The sequence below is a fragment of the Polypterus senegalus genome, chromosome 12, assembly GCF_016835505.1.
Source record: "Polypterus senegalus isolate Bchr_013 chromosome 12, ASM1683550v1, whole genome shotgun sequence".
Taxonomy (NCBI): Eukaryota; Metazoa; Chordata; class Cladistia; order Polypteriformes; family Polypteridae; genus Polypterus; species Polypterus senegalus.
The window spans coordinates 8,421,106-8,437,567 of NC_053165.1; the positions used below are offsets into that span (position 1 = coordinate 8,421,106).

Consider the following 16,462-nt stretch of genomic DNA (forward strand, 5'->3'; position numbering starts at 1 on the left):
CAGCATAATCGAGGGCATGGCAGAATTTAGTGCCAGTCCGTCACTGGACCCACTGACACACACACGCACACACCCATCCGCACTCACCCAGGACCATTCTGGCATTCCTGTCATATGAGATGTGGATGGGAATCTCACAAAGGCAGAGGGAGAACATGCAGGCAGGAATTCAAAAACCCAGCTGACCAGATCCTCGAGGCAGCCATCTTAAACACCGAAACCACTAAGACCCCACTTATGAATTGCAGATTACATTTCAGTCCTTACCAGAATCCGAGATATCATCCCAGTACGGAGAGTCAAACTCATATTCAGCTTTCAAAATCTGTTCAAACAGCTTAGCATCATTTTCGTCGTAAAACGGGGGGTAGCCACACAACCTGTAAAGAACAGAAAAGGTCACAAATAGGCTTTAATGGGACTGCACCGGGGTGATGATCAGACAATTATGTCACCGTTTAACAGTAGCAATCTTGAGGTCCGGTTCAAGTCCAGCAGCTGGGTCAGCTGAGCAAAATCCAAATTAGCTGGATCTTGTAAGCAGTAGGGGGCGTCACCGAGCCCCCTAAACCCCAGACACACAACACCCAAAACACAACTCCGGGTTCAAAAAACAGATTTTTAATCCAAGCAGATGGAATAATACAATCACAAAACTGATGCCTTCTCTTATCTCCTTCTGCCCTCTAAATGTGTTCTGCCCGCTGACTCTCTACTCTGACTCCTTGAGGTACAGCGGAGGACCCGGGAGTGCTTCCGGTGGCACGACGTGGCTTGTTGGAAGCAACTTCTGGGTCGTATGGACACCAGGGAGGTCCTCTCCTCCGCCTAGGACCCCTACAGGGCTGCACTTCTGAACTCTAATTCCCATGCAGCCCTTGCGGGTGTCCAAACTGGGACTAATTTGGGGGAGGGCGGATGAACTGCTCCTGGCCTCCAGCTCTCACCAGTGCGCCCTTCCTTCTAGTATCCCAGCCTGGATTGGAATTATAAGGCGTCCCGGCCGGGTAGTGTCTGCAATCTGGCCATCCCAGCCAGGCAAGAAATACTGCTCAGTCCTGGCTGGGATGCCCGTCGGTCCTCCTGGGCACTTGCAATCTTAAAAAAAGTTCTTGCTAATTTGTTTAGCACTAATTTGTAAAGGGAGTCTAATCTCTGCAGATACACGGATCTACTCACAGGATGTAGGCGATGACTCCAATGGACCAGCAATCAACTGCTTTGCTGTAAGGCTTCTGAGCCAGAACTTCAGGAGCTGTGAGAGAAAACAAAAAAAACAAAAAAACATTAGCACGGTGATTAGGTGCCCATCTTCTTCATCTTTCAGATCCTCCTAAAGATATAAAAGGCTACTTAGTAAAGCAGCAGATTCTGGATAGAATTGACTGGAAGAGGCAGCCATGTGAGAAGACATGGCCAGCAAGAATGAGAGAAGGGGAGGGGCTGGTATGCAGATTAGCCATGTGCATATTGTTTGGCAAGAATACAAGCACATGCATCCTACACACAACATCATTGGGACAATAACGACCCAATAACCACTACATTTTTATTATTATTATTATTATTTAAAATTTTGATGATGAGGTCAAACTTCTTTCGCCAGCAATCCAAAGTGTAAAATACAACAGTTGTAGAAAAAAAAATGCAATTCTTACCAACGTAACCCGGCGTCCCGCAGGCTGTGGACATCACACTGTCAGAGCCCTCAATCTTGGAGAGGCCAAAATCGCTGATCATGATCTTGGAGTCTTCATCCATGCTGTAGTACAGAAGGTTTTCAGGCTAAAGGAGCAAAGAGGGTCGGCAAGGTCAGGACATGAGTCAGGGGCAGCAATGTCTTAATTTATTTAATGCTAATCGTTACGTAAAAAATGAATAAAGATGCACACTTAGGAAAGACGATGGCCAAACTGGAAAAGCTTTTTGTCGTTTTTGTCGTCATCCACCATCTTAATGGTTAGAAAGCCTTCCATCTTAGAATAAAGGCAGCCGGGGCAACGGAAATGTTAGAACATGAGAACAACGTTGTCGAGGACCGGCCATTCATCCTGACAAATTCATTCATCTTATTCAAGCCAGATTTGTGCAATATAACCTCAAATTGAGACCTGAAGGTTCTCTTAAGTCCTGTACTCCACCACAATACGTGGCCACCAATTCCATGTGTCAACGGCTGTCTGTGTGAAGAACGACCACCTCTGCCCTTATCGAGTTTCCAGCTGTCGAAGAATTTATTTGAAGGTAACAGCTGGGAGCCGCGCCATGAATTCTCTTCATCGTTTTAACTCTTTTAGGGCGGATGTCGACTTTTGTCGACGGCAGGAGTTGAGGGTGGATGTAGAGAGCAATAATCAACTGTAAACATCGATGGAAGTCACCGTTACGTTATAGGCAGACCATCTTTTCTAAGAGGACTGTTAGACTTCGACTTGGTGTGAGTAGGGTAAATAACGTCTAGGATGGCTTCGATATCGGGTGAGAGAGTGAAGCAAATGCACAAGGCAAATTACTCGATGTGTATTATTTATTTATTTTTTTGTTTTTTGTGTATTATTGCTGAATTGGGACTTTTTTTTCCCCGAAAGTGCCTTTCAGCTTATGAGTGACAAGACAAACAGGTATGTAATAAATCTATATATACAGTATATAAAAGCCAAATACCACTGACTCACTCATCACGAAATCTCCCAAACCATGAAATTTCGAATGTAGGTAACCCTTGGCCCATAGGTGCTCGCTATGAAACGGTTTTAAAAATTTTGTGGTCCAAGCGTGAAATTTCTTATAGTTTTTTTTAGACCCGTATGTATGTCTGTCCGCTTTTCACGACAGAACTACTTCACGGATTTAGATCGGGTTTTTTTTTCTAGAATTTGCTTGAACATTCCGTTTGATTTTGTGACTTCTCTCATGGTGGTAAGTATCATAGTTCGCTTGCGGTACCAATTTATTACCACAAAATCTGAGAGAGACTCCTCACTCACGCATCTGCCACGGGGCGTAACCTTAACTCCATTTAGTTAACGAACGAGAGAACGACTTCACAGATTTAGATCGGGTTTTTTTTTTTAGAATTTGCTTGAACATTCCGGTTGAGTTTGCGACTGCTGTCATCCCAATAAGTATCGGAGTTCACCTGTGGTACCAATTTATTAGCGCAAATTTGAGAGAGACTCATCGGGCTGCGGGTCCCTCCTCAATCACGACTCACCAGGACCGTGATCGAGGACCACTGTGCTAAACGATTGCCTTGTGCACTTTTGAGTTTCGTTTTTTTGGAAAGTATTCAGCCCTGGGAGAAAAGGAAAAAAAAAAAAAAAATTAGCCCGAAAAGAGATCAATGCTTTTGGCGGTTTGCCTAGCGCTAACTGTACACATTACTCCGGGTGAAGCCTCGCCAGTGCGTTACCGGCCCCCACTGACATGAGACACGTGGTGATGCACGTTAGGATCGGTGACCGAGTTTTCAACGTACACACCGCCGATTGGATGTTTCGGTGAGGTCCTCACGATCGGTCCTGCCGTGGTCACTCGTGGGCCGTAGGTGGAGCCCCACCAAAAAAAAGGACGATCAAATTTGGCCATCCAGAGGAAGGAAAAGTCGTAACAAGGATTCTGTACGTGAACTTCGTGGAAAAAACCATTACCGAGAATCGAGAGCGGAAGGCCGGCACATCTGCCCGACTCCATCTCCCTCTGTCCGTCCTCAGATCGGTCCTGCTGTGCTCACTCGTGAGCCGTAGGTGGAGCCCCCCCAAAAAAAGGACAATCAAACTTGGCCCCCCAGAGGAAGGAAAAGTCGATAACAAGGATTCTATACGTGAACTTCGTGGAAAAAACCATTACCGAGAATCGAGAGTGGAAGGCCGGCACATCTGCCCGACTCCATCTCCCTCTGTCCGTCCTCAGATCGGTCCTGCTGTGCTCACTCGTGAGCCGTAGGTGGAGCCCCCCCAAAAAAAGGACAATCAAACTTGGCCCCCCAGAGGAAGGAAAAGTCGATAACAAGGATTCTATACGTGAACTTCGTGGAAAAAACCATTACCGAGAATCGAGAGTGGAAGGCCGGCACATCTGCCCGACTCCATCTCCCTCTGTCCGTCCTCAGATCGGTCCTGCTGTGGTCACTCGTGAGCTGTAGGTGGAGCCCCCCCAAAAAAAGGACAATCAAACTTAGCCCCCCAGAGGAAGGAAAAGTCGATAACAAGGATTCTATACGTGAACTTCGTGGAAAAAACCATTACCGAGAATCGAGAGCGGAAGGCCGGCACATCTGCCCGAGTCCATCTCCCTCCGTCGGTCCTGAGTCTGACTCGACGATGCATGGAAAGGAAGGCGTTGTAATGAGTTTAGCTGATTTTGGTTATTTACGAAATGATGTGTTTATGGCAACGGGTCGCCTTAGTGTTACTGTGAATGAGGTCTGACGGAACCTATCGGCATTTTCCAATAGACTCAATGCCTTCAGTATCCCCAGTTTCCATATCCCTTGGGGGATTTTCAGGAGCGTAACCCCCACAGATAACGAGAATCGCACGTAAATTTGAAGAAATCCAGTGGGAGGCCGTGTACCTTATTCAGCGTGTGGGCTCCGGGGAGTTGGTACAGATGGCTTACTGCTCTGAAATCCTCAAGCAGCCATAAGCATAGATAATGTTGGCAGGAATTAATTAGTAACCCGAATTAGGATCAATTTGTTCATACTGAAACATGTAATGTAATTAAGCCTTTTGAATGGCTGGCTAATAGGCTTAAATCAGGTTGGATTTTCTCCGCTTGTCTTGGTAAATAAGGATCAGGAAGGCTTCTGCAAACACAGGCACAGGCGAGTCCTTCACAATACGCCAGGAGCCGCAGGAAATGTCAAGCTCAGCGGAACGGCTGGCGCTGCAGGGCGGCACGCATGCAAAGCTCATCAACTTCCGGCAACCCAGCTCTGCAAGACCAGCTTGAGCAGAATTAAAGCATAAAGTTAGAGTGTGGCAGAAACTATAGAATTTGAATCATTACATGATCCAATTTTACAGTTTAATATAAGTACATACTACTTATATGAAGTTATAACCATGAATTATTAAACATAAGGATAACAATTGAAGGTAACTAAAGGGTTAACTAAATGTTGTGCCTAAACCCTGGCACGCGAGGCCTTTGCCACCAAGATAGTGGCTATGGGTGAAATGAAGTGCTTCCATGAGGTCAGATTATCTCAAGGCATAACGTGAGCTACCACAGCTACTGTATGCTGACGACACACAATCGTATTTATCAACAGCGTCTGATGTCCCCGACTCTCTTGGTCCACTGACCCCAATGTCTTACTTATGTTTCTGAGTGGATGAGGAGCCATTTTCTCAAAGTAAATAAACAAAAATCTTAGTTGCGCCTGATGACCCCGACAAGTATTCTTGGTTGATTGGCTTGCTCTTTACAAGCCAGGGGTTTATAGTTATCCCCTCTCTTGTGGGACATCTCTCGTTTTAATATTTTGTGTATTTATTTTGAACTGTTGAGAACCCAGCAAGTAGAGAACTCGGTTAAGGCTTTGGACTTCACGACCTGAGGTTGTGGATTCAAATTCCACTACTGACACTTTGGGACCCTGAGCAAGTCACTTGACCTGCCTGCGCTCCAACTGGAAAACCAAAAGAAATGTCACCAATCGTTGTCATGTTTCAGCCAGCGCATCTTCCCTGGATGGGGTTCAAAGTGTCATGACTTGCTGGTTTTTCATTATTTTATGCAATTTATTTGTATTAATGTTGACTTCATTTACTATGCATGCCATTCTTATTATATGTTGGAAAAGGGGAGGGCTTTAGTTATGTCTGTTGTGCTTTACGGGTGGTCCCACAAATTAGGTCCATGAGGTCAGACTATCTCAAGGTATAACATGAACAGCACCTGATGACCCCGACTCTCTTGGCTCACTGACCCCAATGTCTTACTTATGTTTCTGAGTGGACGAGGAGTCATTTTCTCAAACTAAACAAGGAGAAAACTAAAATCTTAGCTGCGCCTGATGACCCCAACAAGTATTCTTGGTTGATTTGCTTGCTCTTTGCAATCCAGGGGTTTACAGATATCCTCTCTCTTGTGGGACATTTCTCTTAACATATTTTGTGTGTTGATTTTGAACTGTTGAGAACCCAGCAAGCAGAGAACTCGGTTAAGGCTTTGGACTTCAAGCCCTGAGGTTGTGGGTTCAAATTCTTCTACTGACACTTTGGGACCCTGAGCAAGTCACTTGACCTGCCTGTGCTCCAACTGGAAAACCAAAAGAAATGTCACCAATTGTTGTCATGTTTCAGCTAGCGCGTCTCCCCTGACTAGGGTTCAAATTGTCATGTCTTGTTGGTTTTTTGTTATTTTATGTATTAGTGTTGATTTCACTTACTATGCACGTCATTCTAATTTTATTTTGGAAAAGGGGAAGGGCTGTCGTTATATCCCTTGTGTTTTATGGGTGGTCCCACAAATTAGGTCCATGAGGTCAGACTATCTCAAGGCATAACATGAGCCACCACAGCTATGCCGACGACACACCACTGTATTTATCAATAGCGCCCGATGACCCCGACTCTCTTGGCCCACGGACCCGAATATCTTACTTGTGTTTCTGAGTGGATGAATAGTAATGTTCTCAAACTAAATGAGGAGGAAACAGACATTTTAGTTATTGGATAAAATAGATATAATGAGGGTATTAGAAATAAACTTGATGCATTGGGCAAGACGGAGGTAAAGAATTTAGGGGTAACTATTGACTCTGACCTCAGTTTTAAATCACATATTAACCAGATTACCAGGACAGCATTTTTTCACTTAAGGAGTACAGCAAATGTTAGATCTCTTATAACTTTGCAAGATGCTGAGAAATGAGTTCACGCTTTTGTGTTTAGTTGACTAGATTACTGTAACACACTCCTCTCAAGACCACCCAAAAAAAGACAGGAGTACAGAATGGAGCTGCCAGAATCTGAACACGGAAAAGAAAATCCGAGCACATCACGCCAGTCTTGGCGTCATTACACTGGTTACCTGTGTCATTTAGAATGGACTTTAAAATACGGCTTACGGTTTATAAAGCCTTCAATAATCTCGCTCTGCCTGTTACCTTCCACTCCAAATTGTAACCTTAGATCTTCAAATGAGGGTCTGCTTAGAATTCCAAGAGCTAGACCTAAAAGACGTGGTGAGGCGGGCGGGCGGGCGGCCTTCTGCTGTTATGCACGTAAAATGTGGAGTAGCTGACCGATAAGAAATTCACCAGGCTGATACGACAGAGCACTTTAAAACACTGCTAAAGACCCGTTAATTTAACATGGCTTCCTCATAGCTTCATTTTAGTGTAACCCTGATATTCTGTATATGTATTTAATTATCATTTCTTTTCATGGCTCCACAATCCATATTAACCCCTACTTTCTCTGCTGTTATTTTTCCGTGTTTTCTGTGGTGACGATCTGCACCACCACCACCTGATCAAAGCAGCATGCCGTCCCTCTGTTGATGGATTGAAGGCCAGAGGTCCACATGACCACCATCATCAAATTCTTTCGCATGAAGCATGTCAACCACGCGGACTGTTTGAGATCATTGATGTGAGGTTAGAATGCCCACTGGTGCCACTCGTTGATTGATTGAAGCTCTGCGTATTCTGCAGATTCAGAGTCAGATGATGTGATGTATTGGATGATTAAATGTAACAGAAAAGCATAAAGGCAGATTGAATTGTTTTATTGATTGCTCCCTCCATGGACTGAGACATTTGTGCATATAGGTCAGGTCAGGATGATGGGCATGCACTGGTACAGCGTGTTGTCACACCCGCCACATGACGAGATCCAGGTTGGCAGTCCCCCAGACAGACATGCGGACCAGTCCCACCCTCCGGAAATGACCCTCTACAGTATCTGCCGCAGCCAGGTGTTGCGTGGGCATCCCCTTGGCCTAGTCCAGCCAATCGGGTCCTCAATAATGAGGGTCTTGTGAGCCGGAGCACCCTCGGGGGAATGGTAGCGCATGGCCGTGTGCCATAACTGACACTCCCTCACAATGCAGGTCATGTGCCTCATTCGGGACCCCATGAGCAACAACGCAAAGTCAAACCAAAGGTACTCGAGGACTCTCTGAAGAGACACAGGAATCCAGTCTTCATCTCAGGTCACTGGATAGCGGCCATGTCTCAGAAAAAGGAACCACCAGGACTCTAAAGACTTGGACCTCCGCCCTTTTGCAGAGACATCGGGAGCGTTACACACCCCTTTCCAGAGACCTCATGACCCCCCAGTGCCTTCACAATCCATCTACTGACTTCATAGGAGACATGAAGGTCACTGCCGAGGTAAGTAAACCTCTCAATGACAAGGTCGACACTCTCTCTGCAGACAGACACACCCAAGAGGTCATTAAAGGCCTGGATTGTTGGTTTTTACCAGGACCCTCGCAAGCCCCTAGACACTCAGACCCCTCACTCAGTCTCTCGAGAGCCCCCATCAGAGCCTCCATTGACTCCATGAAGATCACGGCATCGTCAGTTAAGTCAAGATCAGTGAATCTGTCTTCACCAACAGCCGCTGGACGCCACAACCCTGCCCAGCATGGGCATTTTTCAAATTGTACAGCATTGGTCACCATTGTACTGTGCGGTGGGCTGGCGCCCTGCCCGGGGTTGGTTTCCTGCCTTGCGCCCTGTGTTGGCTGAGATTGGCTCCAGCAGACCCCCATGACCCTGTAGTTAGGATATGGCGGGTTGGACATTGCATGGATGGATGGTCACCATTGAGTTCTTTTGTATTGTAAACTTTGTTATCTCCGTTCCGCATGAACACATGGAATTAAACATTTTTCTCAACCATCATTACAAACTACAAATGGACTACGTAACATCCAAGAATGTCTTTTTTGGGTGGGGTATTTCTTAAAGTACACGCATAGAGGGCACATGAAGAAGGTATAGTTATTCTAAACATAAAATACTGTGTGTGATTTATTTATGTATTGTGACCACCAGGGGGTGCTGCAGCACCAATACCTCCAAACACAAACACAAGTCTCTGTGTAAATACAAGCTTTAATGTTGTGAACACCTTTACGCGGGTCTCCAAAGGGCACAAGTAAACGCAAAACTCTCTTCAATTTCGTTCTCCGCTCCTCCAGGCAAACTCCGTCAGCTTCCATCCGACTCTGACTTGCCTGGATGAAGTTGATTGGCTCCATTTATCTTGGACCCGGGAGTACATCCAGTACCACTTCCGGGTCAATCAGAAGTCCCAAAAAGCAGGGATTGTGAATCCCTTCAGCTCCCTCTTGGTGGCCCCCACTGAACCCATCAGGGCTGCCCCATGGGACCCCAGGTCCCAGAATACCTTCCGGGCATCCATGTGGTTATCTAAACCAGGGAGGCTGCCACCTAGTGTATCTGGGAAGAAAATGTCTCAAATAAATTGTCTGCCCCGGTCGTTTAGTCATACTGGCATCCTGGCGGGACTGAACGTGTATCCTTACCCGGCCGGGATGCCAGTATGACTAAAGGACCGGGGCAGACAATTTATTTGAGACATTTTCTTGTTCCTGCCAGCCATCCATTACAGTATTTATTATGTATTGTGTCTAAGTAAAAGTGGCACTGGGTGGGCTCATAATGGTCCTCAACATTAGGCAGCTTTGATATTTTCGTCAATACCAGAGTCACTCGGGGGTCTGTAGATATTATTATAAAGTGGAAAGTGCTTTGATACAAAAAAATTTTTAAAAATCTGTAGTGGTAAGCAGGAAATACGCACCTTCAGGTCTCTGTGGACAATCCCCATGTCATGCAGGTACTTCACGGCGTCCAGGATCTGCTGAATTAGCTTGCTGGCGTCCTTCTCGGTGTAGAAACCTTTTTCCACGATCCTGTCGAAAAGCTCGCCCCCCGAGACCCTAGACAGGAGGGAGATGGGAACAGGGACAGTGAGAAGGAATAGCGCGGCCTGGCCAGTGGCACCCAGCGTCACCACTTCTTATGGTGATGATCAAGCTGCAGTGCTGCACATGCTGTGGGTTCATAACATCAGTACTGTCGCGCCGTGAAACACAATACAACACGTCGCCATGATTAGTGAGCAGACCCATCGCACCTCAGAGAGCACCCACAGAGCCATCCCCTCTATTTTCACATTATATAGCGCCTTTCATGGCTACACCCAAAATTCCTTGACACTCATTATAACTTAAACGACAAAACACACTCATTAATCAAATCCATCTTTTCATAAAAAGAAGAGTTTCTCAATTCTTGTGGTGTCACGACCCACTTTTTTCCCCACACAATCCCCTTTAGAGGAATGGGAACTGAGGGTCGATCGTGAAAGACCCCCTTTGGTGAATTCAAATGACAGTACGGGTGGGCACCTGGCTGAATTGAGGACAGTCATAGGCGTGGGGAGAGGGGTGGGGCCCCCATTGGTTAATCAAGCACGGGCAAGAGAGTGCCGGCAATCATCATAGTAGTTTAGAGAGTGGAGAGCCCCCCGTGAGCCACTGTGAAGCCCACCCATAACCTGTCAGTCATTATCAGTAACAACTCAGGACCCACCTGCAGCAATTCATGACCCAAAAGGTGGATGGGACTGCTCCCAGCCTCCGGCTTCTGTTCGCCACAGGGTCATCTTAACATATGGGCACTGGCCGAGGGTCCCAGGAGCACAGGGGTCCACGATGTTTCTGATGCCTATGTATGTTTCTGTTTTGCTCCCAAAACAAGGGGCCCCAGTGCACTACTTTGCCCGAGGGGAGAACCTCTGATGCTGTTAAGATGGTTTCTGAAGCCCATGGGTGTTTCTGATGCCCATTGATGTCTCTGATGGCCATGATGGTTCTGATGCCCATGTTTTTCCCGTATGTTTCTGATACCCATGATGTTTCTGATGCCCATGGGTTTTTCTGATTTGCTATCAAAACAGAGTCCCCAGTGCATAACTTTGCCCGGGTGCCTATGATGCCATCAGCTCTAACCAAATCTGAACCTCGTGCTAGTTGGACAGACTCGCTGCTCCTGTGATTTTGACAAATTAATAATTTAAAGAAAAGGAGCAGCACTGGAAAGGTCTACCATTTATCTCTGTACTCTGGTCAGCCAGGAAAGTTTGGGAGATGTGATGGATTACACCGTTAATGGAAGTGGAACTGAGACGTTTCATTGATTTTCCCAAACCGAGCCTGAATGACTGCAATGATTTCTTTGGCCACAAGGTGGCACTCTGCCACCACGTCCACTTGGCTGAGCTCCTCTCTGGTTGCGTTTTCAGAAAAAATGAAATGAAATTGTCACGATTCGCACACCCATTAGCAGCGAGAGCAGAAGCAGAGTGAAATATGAAAAGGTGGCAGGTCTCGAGTGTCCCATCCTGGACCGGATGCCATGGATCATCAAGGTAGCACACGTTTGCTTTTGCGGGGTCCGTCTGGCAGAACGTTGCGTCCTTACTTGTCTGATTGTCTCACAAACACATTTGCAGTGTGGCCAGATAAAAAAAAATGTGCAGAACTTCTCACTGGAGCAGCCTGCTGCCGTAAAACGAAAGCTGAGGAGTGACCTCTCTTGGTACAGGCGGTCGGACACCTTCTCTCTTCCTTACTATTATTGCGTTTTCACAGCCAATGGCTGCTGCTAGATGGTAACAGAGGGTGGAATCAACGAAGATAAACTCTAAGATGGCTCCTGCTTTGTATCTGATGATGCTGGGATGAGCCCCAGCCCACATCTACCATGGATTTCGCTAATTGGGTAAGAAAAATGAATCAACCCCTGGGAAGAGCAATTGGATTATTTAGATTCAAAAATCAATGGATGTATGCGTGACGGCCAATCTAACAGAGTGAGCTCATGAAGAAGTAATAAAAAGAAACAAAGAAGAGACAATTAAGGCAACGATGAAGAGCAGTAAGACATTCACAAGATGTTGACGAACCATTAAGCATGGTGGACTTCAAAAATAAAAAAGGGAAACGGAGGTCAGAAGGTCAACCACGTGTCCCACTGGTGAACCACTGAGGGATGAGAGAACAACACATGACGTCTTGAAGAAGTGTAGTGAGAGGCCATAAGCGTCACATACACATACATCAAATTCAGTAGGCCATGACAAACTGGGGGCCCAAAGCCGTAAGGTAAGATGCAGGATGGGGATCTGCATGCTCAAGAAGATGACATCCATGAGGTCGTGGAGAACCATGGCACAGTCATCACTAGCTGGTTCAGGATGACAGAAAGATATAAAAAGCCAATATTTATGTAGGCTGTGGTAAAAAAAACAATGAGGCCAGGGTGGTCTGCTAGGCCATAAAGAGTTGGGACCACATACACGTATTGGACTGTAAAGAAGAGTGTGATGCTACCCACAAAGTAAATACCTATGAACTTGCTGTAAGATGAGATGACCATGAGGTCATAGAGGCCTACAGGATGAGGTCATGAAGAGCTGTGACATGACACACAAGGCTGTGAGGAACTGCAGTAGGTGGGTTCAGATAACACATTAGACCACCGAGGCCTACAGGGGTGTGAGCTCATGGGCTGTATAGCTGTGGTACGATATCCACAAAGTCAAGGAAGATGGCACGAAGAGACAAGTGAACCCATGAGACTGCAGTAAGCTGTGGTAAGGTAACCTCCAAGCCACGGCAGACAGTGGAACAGACTCATTCAGGTCACAAAGAGTTGCGTCCAAACACACACATGGGACTGTGAAGAAGAATGGTATGGTACCCACAAAGTAAATACCAAAAAACCTGCAGTAAGATAAGATGAGATGACCACAAAGTCATGGAGGCCTACAGGATGAGGACATGAAGAGCCGTGACATGACACACAAAGCTGTGAGGAACGGCAGCAGCAGGTGGGTTAAAATAACACATTAGACCACCGAGGCCTACAGGGGTGTAAACATATGGACTGTATAGCTGTGGTATGATATCCAGAAAGTCAAGGAGGACAACATAGAGTAGCAATACACACATTGTGGTGAATGATAGCAAAAATGGAAGCTCTAGCAGAATATGAGCTTATGGGGGGACTGTGACATCCAATCTATGGGGTCAAAAATAACTGTGACCTCACATATATGGTACTGTGAAGAACAGTGGTACGATGTCCAGATAGTCAAGAAGGACAACATAAAGTAGCAACACAGATCATGGTGAATGGCAACAAAACAGCAACGAGACTACAAGAAGCTGTAGCAGGACAAGAGCTTATAGGGGACTGCGACATGAAGTCTGTCAGGTCAAACAGAACTGTGACCTCACAGATATGGTAGTGTGAAGAACAGTGGTATGATATGCACAAAGTCAATGGAAGATGGCACGAGAAGACAAGTGAACCCATGAGACTGCAGTAAGCTGTGGTAAGGTAACCTCCAAGCCACGGAGGACTGTGGAACAGACTCATTCGGGTCACAAAGAGTTGTGTCCACACACACACATGGGACTGTGAAGAAGAGTGGTATGCTACCCACAAATTAAATACCCAAAAACCTGCAGTAAGATGAGATGAGATGACCATGACGTCACGGAGGCCCACAGGGTGAGGCCAATGAGGTCATATTAGAGCTTTGACATGGGGAGGCAAGTGAAGTCATGAAGAATTAAAGTAAAATATCCACAAGGTTGCAGGAAGCTGTGGTAAGGAAGGCAAGAGGTTGTGGTAATGGTAAGGAAGCCGTGAGGCCATGGAGGACTGCAGCCTGGGGCCTTTGAGGTTGTGTAGAGTTGTGATCTCAAACACAGGGGACCGTTGAGAACAGTGATCTGATATCCACAAAGTCACGGAGGACTGCAGAGGGGAGTGGTATGACATCCACAAATAAATACCCATGAGCCTCCAGTTAGATGGATTGAGATAGCAATGAGGTCATGGAGGCCTACCAGGGTAGTGTCATGAAGAAGTATGGTATGATATCCACAAAGTCACGGAGGATGGCATAAGTTCATAATAAACACCTTAGGGAATGATGGCAAAATTTAAAACAGCCACGACACTGCAGTAAGCTCTAGTCAGATGGGCATGGGCAGTTAGGGCATGGTGGAAAGTGGCATGAGGTGTTAGGGCCTTAAAGAGCTGTGACCACATACGCACGGGACTGTGAAGAACATCATTATGAGTAAGCAGACACCCATAAGCCTCCGGTAAGCTGCCTTAAGATAACCACAAGGTCATGGAGGCCTACAGGGTGAGGTCATGAAGAGCTGTGACATGACACATACAAAGCTGTGAGGAACTGCAGCATGATACCCTCAAAGTCGTGGAGGACAACATGGGGAGAGAACTGAAGTCATGAAGAATTATAGGTAGGTACCTATGAGACTGCAGCAAACTGCGGCAAGGTAACCTTCAGGCTTGGAAGAGCATATGTACGACATCCATAAAGTCACAGAGGACGATATAAAGAGAAAATCGAGGTCAGGGGGAATTACGGGAAAATGTCCATAGGACTACAGTAGGCTGTGATAAAATAAGAACGAGACCGTGGAGGGGGAACATAAACTGGTGGCTCACGGGGGGAGACTGCTGAATTGAAGACAGGACCTTTGACCAATGAATAACGGGGACAGGCAGGTGTTCAAGTAAAAAAAAATCAGTCCCAGGAGTCTTTAGCTCTCCAGTTTAAGTGCTCGTTGGTAATTCTGGAAGTAGTCATTTAACAATATTTTAGCAAAAAAATTTGAGCATCCAACTGGATAAAAATCATGCGACACGAGTAACGTGTTTTTTTTTTTCTTCTCTATGGACGTTTTTTTATATCAATTGCCTTTATACAGCGCTATATTGCCAGCTCTACCATTTACCAAATGTTCTAAATGTTTATATATTAACGTTATAAATGGTTGATAAACATTTACCGTTTATCGTGACTAATTTCTACGCTGAAGCAGCTCTCCAAAGTCTGTCACTGGCTGGAAAAATGCAATCTGAGGTTGAGCATTGATTGGATGGTGGCATTGCATTACTTGCATATGAGAGGATACACTAAATAGGAATCGTGGTTAAAGATTTGGGTTTAAAGATAATCATCATACCTCACTTACTATGTTTGTCAATTTATTTTATTATTTTAAAGGACATATAATTTGTCAGAGAGCCGCCTTGATAAGATTACTACGACATTGTCACCGTCACTGTAAGGGACATGTAGGTTTAACTACTAGTACGGGTTTTGTGAAATAAAAAAAAAATCCTTAGGAAAACGTTAAATGCAATAAATAAACAGAGCCTGCTAATACCATTTCAAGTGGAGGGGTTTAAGTACATCGGGGTCTTGTTCAGGAGCGAGGGGAAAAGGGATAGTGAGATCGACAGGTGGATTGGGGCGGCAAGCATAGTTACGCAGTTATTGTACCGACCCGTAGTGGTGAAGAAGGAGTGGAGTCAGAAGGTCAAGCTCTCCATTTACTACTCGTTCGATGTCCTTACTCTCACCTGTGGTCATGAGCTTAGGATGATGACCGAAAGGATGAGAACATGGTGAGATGGACGGCCGGCAGCTCAACCCAGCCGGGACACCCAAAGTTAATCAAAGTTAATCAAAGACTTTGTTAAATGGTGCGACTCAAACCACTTACACCTTAACACCAGCAAGACCAAGGAGCTGGTGGTGGATTTTAGGAGGCCCAGGCCCCTCATGGACCCTGTGATCATCAGAGGTGACTGTGTGCAGAGGGTGCATACCTATAAATATCTGGGAGTGCAGCTGGATGACAAATTGGACTGGACTGCCAATACTGATGCTCTATGTAAGAAAGCTCAGAGCAGAATATACTTTCTGAGAATGTTGGTATCCTTCAACATCTGCAGTAAGATGCTGCAGATGTTCTACCAGACGGTTGTGGCGAGTGCCCTCTTTTACGCGGTGGTGTGCTGGGGTGGCAGCATAAAGATGAAAGACGCCTCACGCCTGGACAAACTTGTTAAGAAGGCAGGCTCCATTGTAGGATTAAAGTTGGACAGTTTAACATCTGTGGCAGAGCGACGGGCACTAAGCAAACTCCTGTCAATCATGAAGAATCCACTGCATCCACTGAACAGGATCATCTCCAGGCAGAGGAGTAGCTTCAGCGACAGACTTTTGTCACTGTCCTGTTCCACTGACAGACTAAAGAGATCGTTCCTCCCCCACACTATGCGACTCTTCAATTCCACCCGGGGGAGTAAATGCGAACATTAATTTTATTTTAATTCTTTTCATTTTTATTACTATTTAATTTAATATTCTTTCTTTGTATCAGTATACTGCTGCTGGATTATGTGAATTTCCCCTTGGGATTAATAAAGCATCTATCTATCTATCTATCTATCTATCAAAGAGTGGAAGGATGGGGGAAGGCAGATACTTTGGGACAATGCCTCCCCCAGGACACTAGATGGCAGCTTCCCTGGACTGCAGCGGTACCCCCGGTTTCCCGCAGGGCACCATGG

General features: G+C 45.9%; 1 protein-coding gene across 2 annotated transcripts in view; it reads right to left on the minus strand.

Moving 5' to 3' along the window:
* Positions 1-16,462, minus strand: part of camk1b (calcium/calmodulin-dependent protein kinase Ib) — a 176,877-nt gene that overhangs the window by 12,223 nt on the left and 148,192 nt on the right. For both annotated transcript variants that reach the window (XM_039771995.1, XM_039771996.1), the window contains exons 5-8: positions 9,792-9,930; positions 1,659-1,785; positions 1,180-1,255; positions 268-380 (exon numbers count right to left, since the gene is read on the minus strand). In XM_039771995.1, the coding sequence (XP_039627929.1) occupies positions 268-380; positions 1,180-1,255; positions 1,659-1,785; positions 9,792-9,930 (455 nt within the window). The remainder of the gene's footprint in view (positions 1-267; positions 381-1,179; positions 1,256-1,658; positions 1,786-9,791; positions 9,931-16,462) is intronic.